The sequence below is a fragment of the Bos javanicus genome, chromosome 17 (assembly GCF_032452875.1).
Source record: "Bos javanicus breed banteng chromosome 17, ARS-OSU_banteng_1.0, whole genome shotgun sequence".
Lineage (NCBI taxonomy): Eukaryota > Metazoa > Chordata > Mammalia > Artiodactyla > Bovidae > Bos > Bos javanicus.
This window is the reverse complement of record NC_083884.1, coordinates 16,209,547-16,221,911: the sequence shown is the minus strand read 5'-3', so window position 1 is coordinate 16,221,911 and position 12,365 is coordinate 16,209,547. Positions and strand designations below refer to the sequence as shown.

The 12,365-nt window shown below is 35.6% G+C and overlaps 1 protein-coding gene across 5 annotated transcripts in view; it reads right to left on the bottom strand.

The window, feature by feature from the left end:
- The window catches only part of INPP4B (inositol polyphosphate-4-phosphatase type II B), a 456,612-nt gene that overhangs the window by 176,586 nt on the left and 267,661 nt on the right, over positions 1 to 12,365 (bottom strand). For all 5 annotated transcript variants that reach the window (XM_061384112.1, XM_061384115.1, XM_061384111.1 and 2 more), the window contains one exon: positions 6,022 to 6,130. In XM_061384112.1, the coding sequence (XP_061240096.1) occupies positions 6,022 to 6,130 (109 nt within the window). The remainder of the gene's footprint in view (positions 1 to 6,021; positions 6,131 to 12,365) is intronic.

Sequence of the window (12,365 nt, the reverse complement as noted above, 5' to 3'; positions counted from 1 at the left end):
GGAGAAAATTGGCTCTCAAAATTAAACATGGATGCAGTCTTTCTGCTTTCAATGAATACATTTGAATCAGTCATTCCCTTTCATAAAAAGAAATAAGAATATTGTTTCAAGCATGAAAGTAAAGATTTTGAAAATAAGTATCTTTGTAACTTCTGCCTAGTCTGTTCATGTTACTGGAGAAAGTACATAAAAAGAAGACCTGAAAAACCCTGACTCCTTTGCTTAGACACCTCAGCTTTACACCACTAATGAAAAATGTTAATTTAGGTTTTGACTCCTATTAAGCAGCGGTTAGCAATTCTGTCCTGAAGAATACATTTCAAACCTAGTGGTATGATTTTGTTCAATTCTCCCATTTCTGGTTTACTGGATGTTCTTTAGACTCTAGGCTACAAAGAACTTCTTTCCTTAATGTGATATTTCTCCTTTTAACCCAAGAAACCTCCAATTTATAATAGAGAACTAGGAAATTCTACTGATTTCTCTTCCAATAATAAGGAAAAGTGATCTCATAAAAAGTAAGGCTGGTTTGTTTAACTATTTATATTGTTTTACTTTCCTTCAGAAAATTCCTCCAAATTCTGGTATAGACTCAAGTGTTATAAGGCTCAAAAACAGGCTATAACATTTCTATTGGTAAAATTTTACTTTGCTTTCCTTTTGACTTTTCCAAATAATTTCTTTCTCTCTTCTATTAAAAACTGTGGGCCTGTCAATGTTGATTATCAACAGATTGAGGGAGCACATTGAGGGGGTGAGGGTAGTGGAGGGAAAGATATGGTAGATACTCAAGGCAGGCATTAGACACTAAGATCTCTTGCAGGGAGTTAGCTGTGTGTTTGTCCTTAATGAACAGGTGGACCACAGGGAATTAATATTCTTGAAAAGTGAACACTGCCTGTCATTGGCTTTTCTTCTTCTTTACAAAGGCTCTTGGTTTTCATGAGGTGCCTTTTTATCTTAATGAAAGGGCTATGCCTTTAGGTCATGATCCTACTCAGTGAAAGTTCTGGCTGAATCTGAGGTTCCAGCTGAATTTAGAAACGATCAAAGCAGGCAAAATATGTGTTGTCATGGTAATTTTCCCTTTCTTTTAAGTAATACTGGAACTAAAGAGTTGATTCATATTTTCAGAGAGGAATCTATAAGCTTCTAAATAGAATCTAGGTAAGTCACCAAATCCAAGAACATGTAAATGTTTGATGAACAAATGAATACATGGGTTATAAACATTGCAATTTTGGTCTTTTAAGGTAATATATGTATACACACACACATGCATATACATATATTATCTACATATACATGTGTACATATATGTATATACATATATTACTAAAAAGACCAAAATTAAGATTTTTACAAAAAGACTATAAATTTATACACACCTATATGTACATAACTTTGTTGTACACCTGAAGCTACACAACATTGTAAGTACACTATATTTTAATAAGATTTTTTAATGGTTAAATGGTAAATTTTATATGATATTTTATTACAACAAAAACCTTAAAAAACAAACAAACCCACCAAAATATAATATATGACTAATTAGCATTTTGGTTCTTAAAAAGTCTTATCTCTAAAGCATGAAAAGCTCTATAATATGCTTGGTTTTATTCATTCATGTTATTCAGGCCCAAGCTTTCCCAGATCAAAATTCTTACTGCTTTATCCCCATCTTTGGTTCCATTTTGTAACAATTTAATGAGTGAGGGATTCTTTAAAGAAAAATTTCCATGTAAGAAGATGTAAGGCTTTTTTTCTGTATTGCAACAAATATTCCTTTGCACAGATTTTCTTTCCTCCTTACAGAGACTAATTGAGGTTCGATACATTTTTCAAATTTAACTCACCTGTGCCGCTATTCCTGTTTCTAGCCTCCACACCATTCTGTCTTCTCCCAGCATTATTCACTTACATCTGCATCAATGGTTCTCAATCCTAGACAAACATCAGTCTCACCTAGGAAGCTTTTAAAACTTAACAATGCCTGGGCTCCATTCCCAGGACTGACTTAATATGTCTAGGTTAATATCCCAGCACAGACAGAATATTTTAAAGCTGCAAAGGTGATTCTAATTTCAGCCAAGGTTGAGCACCCCTACTCTGTATAATACTGACCTTACTGCAGTATGATTATTTGTTAAACTTTATCTCCCACTGAGGTTTTTGGCACTTTAAATCAGACTTGGGTGAATTGCAATGCTTGTTGAGTTTGATCTATGCAATCTACTCTGTGGAACACTCCAGAAGATCTAAAATTCAAGAAGACGTCATCTCTTAGTTAAGGAAATCACAAACTGTTATAAAAGTACTGGACTAGAACAAACGTAGCACACCATAACTGTGACCTACAAAACTTTATGTGAAATAAAAATAAAACATTAGGATAAAGAATCAGATCATCCTGAGAAATCCGGAAGACCTGATGGAGAAAGAGGAGTCTTAGGATGGACCATGTGTAGAATTTCAAATAGGATTATGTATATGATTTTTACAGAGAGAAATGAAAAACAGTGGGGAGATAAAAAAACAGTAATTTTTTGTAAACAGCAACAGAGTAAGGAAAGGGGAAGAGGTGGAAAAGTGAAATCCATTAAGAAAATAGTTTCTGTACCATAAAGAAACAACTTCAAGAGAAGGAGGAAATGAATGTAGAAAGTCAGTGGGGTGAAATCATGGGGGTTTTGAATGTTCAGTGAATGAGCATGGATTCCTTGATGGTTTCTGAACAGGGACTAATGTACTGAGCCATTTGTGCTTTTCAAAAAAAAAAAAAATCAATCTTCCTAATTAATTATCTTGTAGTCTTGAAAATGCTTTTTATGTGATCTGAATTACATTATATGAATACTGTAAGCAAGGCTTTCTTATGTTAAAATGCTTTTCATTATGTGGTCAATGTACTCATCAAAAAATAGATCACGAAGGAACAGACACATAAATTACATCTGTTCCTGGACGATTGTATTTCACTGGCTTAGCTGAGAAGAAAATAAATGAAGGGGAAGTTGTAACAATGGCTGTGGTGGGTCTCCTAAAAACATCTAAAAGATGCAGCTATCTTTTTTTGGGTGGGGGAGGGGTTATCAAAAGACAGAAAAGGTGAAAAAAAGTTCTTTCACTTAATGCTATTTTCTGTCCGGCCAAATGTAAATAAGGTCTCATATCATATAGTCATATTTATTTCTATATTACTGTTTGTGGCTGAAAAATGCAATATTTGTTGCTGAAAAGGCCTGCAGAAAATGAGTTGATTAGTGTGATATCACTTTAGGCTTGACATGTTTGCTCAGGTTATTGGTCAACTTGATGAAGAGGCTGATACTATACTCATCTGGGTATTGCCTCAACAAGCTGTGTTTGTCCCATTCCACTACCCTATAGAAAGTATTTTTAAGATCTAGGCTAAGCTATTGTTTTAATTTTACAAATGGCATTTCATCAATAAAGTCATCAATAAAGCAATGGGATAAACAGCACATATGAAAAACCTAAAACAAATCAACAATTACAACCATTGGACTCACTTTTTTATTTTAAATTTGATCTTAGAGCTCTGTGTATCTGTGTTTGTGAATGTGTGTATGTGTTTATATATACATAAACATCCCAAAAAGAAGTGAAGAACACTGGAGAATTCAGATACTCATGCAGATATTTAAGGCTCAAAATATCAGAGTTTAAATTTATAACTTAACATTTGTCTTTGCCCATAGCATATAGTGATATTTTATGAAATTATATGGTTAGATTCCATGTTTCGCATACACGTGCTTCATGTACTCAAGTACATTCTATGTACCCTGTGGGCATTTTCAATCTTCTAATTGTATTATGCCCTTTGAAATTTGATTGCAAAAAACAGTGAATTCTCAAGATAGAGGCTTCTAGTTCCAGACAAGATGGAATAAACACAATCTATTTTACTATTCCCTCTAATCCTCAAAAACAGAACAAAACAAACTACTCTGTACAAAATATATAACTCATTTATCAGAAGACACCAAGAGGTGGAGAAAAGAAAACAGATTGGCTAGGAGCCTCAGGACTTAAGGAATGGCATCATAATTATTTCCACCTTTGTTTTTTGTCCTTCTTTGCCTCCTAAGCATTTCACTTTGGGTACAAGGGAAGCCCTCAGTGAAGCAAAAGGTCAAATAATAGCACCCAAGAAAAGTCAAAGGACTAATAAAAGGGTAGCCCAAGAGAATAGTAAGCATTTAACTGTACATGCCTGAGGGTGGATATCACAAAAATAATAGTACCGGTCCACTCAAGGATGATGCAGCAAGGGGATAGTGAGAAATATCCCTGCCCAGTAAAGCCCGCAGGCATAGACCTGTATTCCACTCTTCTCATTTCAGTAAAGGGATGGCATCCCCTTCCCTATGGGGTCTGTCACTGAACTGACATCCAACCTCCATGCATTACATAAGGGGTGACCCTCCTCTCGGAGCCCCTAGCTGGAACTCTGATGTCCACTCCCTGTTCCAACAGTAATGCAACGGAACCACTCTGCAGCAGAAGGGTTTGGGGGAAGAGTGTGACTATTTGGGGATAACACTAGGGAGTCTCTATGTGATAACGGGACAGTTATTTATGATGACTATGGTGATGGTTAGTCCAATTTACATCTGTGATACAACCTCACAGAACTATATTCCCTACCCACCAAAAAACTAAAACCAAAATCAAAAACAAAAACTGGAAAAATCTTAATAAGAATACTAGCTGATTTAATAGTATTGTACCAGTAGAAAGAGAAAGACATATATATTAGTATGTATACACACACACACGCATATATGTATATACACACACACACACACACACATATATATACACACATTGCTAGCTTGTACATTTATATAACAGTACACCAGTTATACAATTCTAACTTATTTTAAATGCTTTCTTCCTGAACATCTGGACAGTGAATAACAAATATGTTATATGATAAAGCTTTTTAAAAATGGTTTTAGTTTTGCCACTCAGATTATTTAATACTATTACTAAACCAATTATGACTAAAGAATAACTATTTCCCCCTAACTTTCAAAATTGGATTTTTTTTTTTTTGACTGGCTGTGCACCTTGTGGGATCTTTGTTTCATGGCCAAGGATTGAACATGTGCCCACTCCCCCCACCCCGTGGTGGAAACTCAGAGTCCTAATGGCTGGACCACTAGGAATTCCCAAAAAGAGCTCTTAATTCAAGAAGAGTAACTACTTGAATGGGAAAAGAAAGTTACCCTTCACACTTGGATAACACTTTAAAATTTACATGAGTATGGTCATAACCAGAGGATATAACAGGGTAAACTTGGTTGGTACATGTGGGGATAAACTACAGTACTAAAGCAATATTTTAAAGTAGCTAAGAACAAAACAGAAGGTTGAGAAAGTAAATTAAAATTATAAATAACAGTGAAAATACTTTGGTTTCTGTGTCTCCTTTTCCGTAAGGAATAGCAAGTTTTCTCTTTTAACTTCATCACTTAAGTAATAGAGTTCTGAATGGATGGCTCTTTTTTTGATGGAATAATTAAATAATAGGGCAGTCAAATGCCTTGCCTCAGGCCCCAGTGGAAATCACTAGTAGGGTTAGAGTCATAAATTAGGACTCATGCTCTCCATTAAGTGTCTTTGCCTTCACAGAAAATTAGACTATGCTTTCAGCTAAATATCTGTCTGAACATCATTCCATTGAGCTACAATAATTGATACTAGAATACTATTTATTAGTAGGATGGCTTCCAGAAAAATTTTCTGCTAGCACAGTTCTACTCTATTAAGTAATATGCTTAGTCATCTCAGCCATTTCATTTATTCTAATTTCTGTTCAAGTTTTTTGTTTTTGAAATTCAACAACTCTAAGTTCCTGAATGGCATGGTTGGAGATGTCAAGAACTATTCATTGTGATGGATCAAGCTTATTTATCCTAACTTGGTATACAAAAACCCTTCCCTAGAGGGAAGATAACATCATGAATGCATTCTGTTGTCACTTACTTTCTTCTTTCCGCTTCAAATCTATGCAGGAGTTTCCGAAGACCACCGTTCTTAAACCCCTGAAAATGGGCAGCTGGGGCTCCCACGGTGATGACGTCGTAGAGAGCATCTGTAACAAGAATGGACAAGGAGATGAACACTTTACAAACATTTATCTCCAGCATGCTGTTTGCATTGAAGCATTCACACTGTGGGAAGTGTGAGGAATTATTCTGTTTAATTTTGCAGGAATAACAATGAACTCACATCTCAAGGGGGCAAGACGAGCTAATCAATCTTTCTAAAAGCCACCTGTGCACCTAAACAAGTTATAATATCTGCTTGATTTATGACTACATCTTAATTATATACTACTGTGTAGAACAGTATGTTCTCTCATTCTTCTATATACTTACTGAGATAACACATTAATTGGTCTTTTGTGTATTTTACTTCATTGTGTTTTGCATCATTTAATTTGCAATCATATTGAAATTCAACAATAATGAACAATCTTTCAACCAAAAGTTGCAGAGAAAAGAACCAAAATATTACGGTACTTTGACTCAAGGACAAAACAGTACTAGTGCCTTCACAAAAATCTATACACCACAGTTTTTTGCCTATGTACACACTACATCACACGATTTTGAATGCGTGCAATTGAATTTTGCAATTTCCTTAGGTGGCATAGAAAGAATACACAAATTGTCTTGATCTATTTTCCAGTGAGATACTTTTTAAAAAAAATAATAAAAAACCCATACATTTAAATTGAAACTCAATCCTTTGATCTCGAAAGCCATCAAGTTTGATACATATTAAGTTTACCACTTCAAAACATGCCATCATCTTACATCCTAATGAAAAGGATCCCTATAAGAAGAAAGACGAAGTGAATCCCCTCTTGTTAAACCACATTTTATTTGAGAAATCTAATTTCATAGTAGATCCTTTTCAAATTGATTTTGATATTGACACCTTGGTTGTTTTTCCAATCTCATTTACAGGGAAAATATAAATTATTTTATTAGCTTCGGGTAAATACCATGACTTTTTCATAGTGGTTCAGGCCAAATACACCTGAAACAGTAATTTTTTTAAATAAAATAGATCCTCAAGTGAAAACACTTCAGCTGCATTCAGAGAACTCAAGGTCACAAAAAATCCCCAGAAGTACAACCCAAACTAAACAGCCATTAAGGCAGATACTGAACAGTCATTTAATGGACTGCTGGAGTTCTGAGCTTGTCTTCTTTTAAAAAGTCACTGATCAACTAAAAGTCCTACTAAGTCACTTCAGTAGTGTCCAACTCTGTGAGACTCTATGTACTGCAGCCCACCAAGCTCCTCTGTCCATGGGATACTCCAGTCAAGAATACTGGAATGGGTTGCCATGCCCTCCTCCAGGGATCAAACCCACATCTCTTAAGTCTCCTACATTGGCAGGTGAGTTCCTCACCATGAGCACCACACGTGGGAAGCCATCTTTTCTTAAACTAGCAACATACTAGCTTTGTGTGAAATTTAAGATTTCTTAGTCCAGAGGATTTTAACCTAAGATCTAAGAAAAGGGTTCTAAGGTGTCCACGAACAGACATTAATTGTCTTAGTGACTCCGTTCTCCTTCATGGAAGCGGGGATCACAGTTTTCTCAAGTGATTATGGGATCACTTGAAACCACAAACACTAAATTCTAGTCCACTTTCACTTATCTGATGAGAAACTTGAGGACTTTGAGTAGTTGTCTGCTTCATCTAAAGTCTTAAGGACCTTATACTCAGGGATTTCTGACTTCTAACCCAGGAATGGAGAGTGACTGGACTCTCAGTCCATGGCTCCATATAACAGCTCTGCTAGGTTTAAGTTGTGCAACACCGGGAAAAGTATACAATCTCTCTATGCCATGGTTCTTCTGCTAGAAAATGGAGTGGGAAGTAGTTACAAGAAGTTAGCATTCAATAAGTACTATCTATGATTATTTTCCCTATAGAAAGAAATCCTATCAATTAAGCATAGAAGGCTGATATTTTAACTTTTGCTATTTCTCTAAAAAAAAAAATAAAAATTTTAGTTTGAAAAGGAAAGTAATAGTGAGTCTCAGTCTTCTGAATCAGATCAGTTTGTGCATTAATTTAAACTACCTGTGGGTGGCGGGGGTTGGGGGCCATGATGTTACGAAGAATTACACTAAATTTCTGCTAAAACCTGGGTGATCAGCAATAGCAACAATATACCAAAATGGCTAAAAACATGTGGATAACTCCACATGTCCGATCAAGCACAAATTAAACACATTCCAAACTCAATTTTCCAAAAGAGACGTCTATGATTTTTATTAGATCCAAGAAAACTTGTGGCCTCTCCAACACCACCCAACAAGAAGAGGAAGGATGAGGAAAGTCGATATCTGAGAGAAGAGAGCAGTTTTTGTTTTGTTTTGTTTTTAAGAGAGAAGTTTTAATTAATGGAGATTAACCTGTAGAAAATTAAGAGATGGGAGTACCAGACCACCTTAACTGCCTCCTGCAAAACCAAGCAACAGTCAGAACCAGACATGGAACAACAGACTGGTTCCAAATTGGGAAAGGAGTATGTCAAGGCTGTATATTGTCACCCAGGTTATTTAACTTATATGCAGAGTACATTATGCAAAATACTGGGCTGGATGAAACACAAGCTGGAATCAAGATTACAGGGAGAAATATAAGTAACCTCAGATACGCAGATGATACCAACCTTATGGCAGAAAGTGAAGAGGAACTAAAGAGCCTCTTGATGAAGGTGAAAGAGAGTGAAAAAGCTGACTTAAAACTCAACATTCAAAAAAATCAAATCATGGCATCTGGTTCCATCACTTCATGGCAAATAGATGATGAAACAATGGAAACAGTGACAGACTTTATTTTCTTGAGTTCCAAAATCACTGCAGATTGTGACTGCAGCCATGAAATTAAAAGGCACTTGTTCCTTGGAAGAAAAGTTATGACAAGCCTAGACAGCATATTAAAAATCAGAGACATTACTTTGCTGACAAAGGTCTGTCTCATAAAGTGAAAGTGAAGTTGCTTAGTTGTGTCCGACTCTTTGCTACCCCATGGACTGTAGCCTACCAGGCTCCTCCACCCATGGGATTTTCCAGGCAAGAATACTGGAGTGGGTTGCCATTTCCTTCTCCAGATCTTCCCGATCCAGGGATTGAACCTGGGTCTCCCACATTGTAGGCAGACACTTTACCATCTGAGCCACCAGGAAAGTAAAAATAAAAGCTCTGTCTAGTAAAAGTTATGGTGTCTTCAGTAGTCATGTACAGATCTGAGAGTTGGACCATAAAGAAGGCTAAGCACCAAAGAATTAATTCTTTTGAACTGTGGTGTTGGAGAAGACTCTTGAGAGGCCCATGGACTGCAAGGAGATCCCACCAGTCCATCCTAAAGGAGATCAGTCCTGGGCATTCATTGGAAGGACTGATGCTGAGGCTGAAGCTCCAGTCCTTTGGCCACCGGACACGAACAGCTGCCCCATTAGAAAAGACCCTGATGCTAGGAAAGATTTGAAGGCAGGAAAGGGGACGACAGGGGACGAGGTGGTTGGATGGCATCACTGACTCAATGGACATGAATCTGAGCAAGCTCTGTGAAGGACAGGGAAGTCTGGTGTGCTGCAGTCCGTGGGTCAGACACAACTGAGCAACAACAACAACAAAACTGACTTACTTTTGCAAAATTTGCAAAACTATGTGTGACTGCAAACACGTTGCTAAGGCCCCTTTTAGGGTCTTTTAAAGAAGCCCATGCACATGAAAAGGCTTGAACCTAAGCTTTATTAGCTTCATGGAGAATCTGTCTCTTCAATTTATCCATAGTTTCAGGCATCCTCTGAAGCTACTTTCTAGGAACAGAAACTTTCTCTTCATTCATCCATCTCACTGAAATGTTGGGAATCCTAGTCACCTGTGTAGGAACTAAGAGACTTGGAAACAGTAGATAAAGGACGAGAACCAAGTGACTCAAATACTCTCCAGTCCAAAAAGAGCCAATTATTTATCTTTAAATCTAAATGAAAAAACTAGCATTCTTTAAAATTCATCTATAGTTAACCTCCAAAGATATGAACAAGCTCTTTCATATCCAAAATTCTGACTTTTACTCTTTTCTATTCTATTTTCTATTTATGAACTCATCTCTTTTAGGGTTTTAACACTATATTTTTACAGAAGCCTATAAAATCTCCATCTCTGGCTAGATCTGACTTCTTGCACACTAAATTATCCCGTTTCTAACTTGTCTTATGAACATCTCCAAGTGTCAGCCAGCTATTAAGCTTAACTTGTTCTAGCTTAAAAAAAAAAAAAAAAAACTTTTAGAAAACATGTGTTTTACGTATTCATATTTTATAAAGATAAATTATTACAAAACATATTAGTGATAAGCTGATACAGCCACTACGGAAAACAGTAGGGAGAGTCCTTTAAAAATTAAAAATAGAACTACTCTGTGATCCAGCAATCCCACTCCTGGGCCTATACCCAGAGAAAACCATAATTTCCAAAGACACATGTACCCCAGTGTTCACTGCAGCACTGCTCACAACAGCTGTGAGAGGGAAGGAACCTCAACAGAGGAATGGATAAAGAAAATCTGGTACATACATACAAAGAAATATTACGCAGCCATAAGAGGAACAAAATTGGGTCATTTGAAGTGACACGGATGGCCCTAGAGAGTGTCATACAGAGTGAAGTTAAGTCAGAAAGAGAAAAACAAATATTGCATATTAATGCATAATATGTGGAATTGAGAAAAGTGGTATAGATGATCTTATTAGCAAACCAGAAATAGAGACACAGATGTAGAGAACAAATGTATAGACACAGGGGAAAGGGGAGGGTGGGATGAATTTTGAGATTGGAATTGATTTATATACAATATTGATGGTATGTATAGATACTGTAGTATAGATGACTAATAAGAACCTACTGTATAGCTCAGGGAACTCTACTCATTGCTCTGTGATAACCTAAACAGGAAGGAAATCCAAAGAAGAGGAGGTAACATATATTCACTTCATCATAGAAGCTAACACAACATTGTAAAGCAACTGTACTCCAATAAAATTTAATTTAAAAATAAAATTGAAAAATGTTATATATTCTAAAATGCTCACTGAAGTCAGTTACTCATTCTATTCAACAGCATATTTTAAATATATCCTAGGAGCAGTTTTATTCTTTTAAATTTAGTTAGAATTAGTTGCAGCAGATTGTTTTTCTCCAGGAGAAATCACATATACAAAAAAAGAATCAATCAAAACATAAAAATTCTAAAATAATCTGATCAGTGATATTTGCCTCATTTAAGATGTTCCTCATTTTATCCTCCTTATATTATCTTTTGTGATATGAATAACCCTTCACTTTCAGATTTTTCGTACTGAGACAATTATAAAAATATAGATGGGCATTTTATTTTATAAGAAAGTTAAGCATTTTATAGGAAAAAAGTTTCTATTATATAGGAAAAAAGTTAAACTTTTATAGGAAAGTTATTTTATATAAATGTTATAACATCTTATTCTCTTTTTAAAAAAATAATATGCATATTTCTTTGATATTTTATATTTCAAAAATTCCTTGGCTTTAGGAAAATGCATCTCATGCACCATATGAGGATAGTGGAGTTCAAGTTGTTGAGTCTCCTGAAGCTAAAGATACTAGGTTGTTTGAAATCTAATAATAGGGCTGCCTTATAGCCTTTTAAAAGCCACTTATTAATAAAATGAGCTAATAAGTCTATTTTTTCCCAGAAGATCTCTTTCAAATTCCTACAACTATAAAAATAGTGCTGATATAAAAAATAGACCTGCTGATCTCATTTCAAGGAACAATTTAAACATAAACCTTGACTTTAAAATGGCCCACAAAATGAATTGGATATGAATCACAGGACAATAGGGAATTTTAAGGGAAATCTGTTCCAAAATAGTCCGAGCATGTTGGCATTACCATTAAATACATCTACAAGATAATTGTGCTTCATTGATAAGGTGATATACCCAGGCTCTTGAGATACAGAAATCAGGGAGCTCTTAATAGCTCCTCCTGCATAGAGATTAGAAGAGTAAGGGGCAGAAAAGTCAACTGACTCATTCATATTAAACAGTAAATCCAGGCCGATATTGCACCTGATTCCAACTGCAGCTTTACAGTATAATATAGTGGTTTCTTTCTTTTTTCCTTTCTTTCTCTTTTTCCTTCATTTCTTCCCTCCTTTCTTTCTTTTCTTCCTTTCTCCGTTTCTTTCCTACGTACTATATACTATTACATATGTATAACATATAAAATAACTTAAACATAGAATATCACA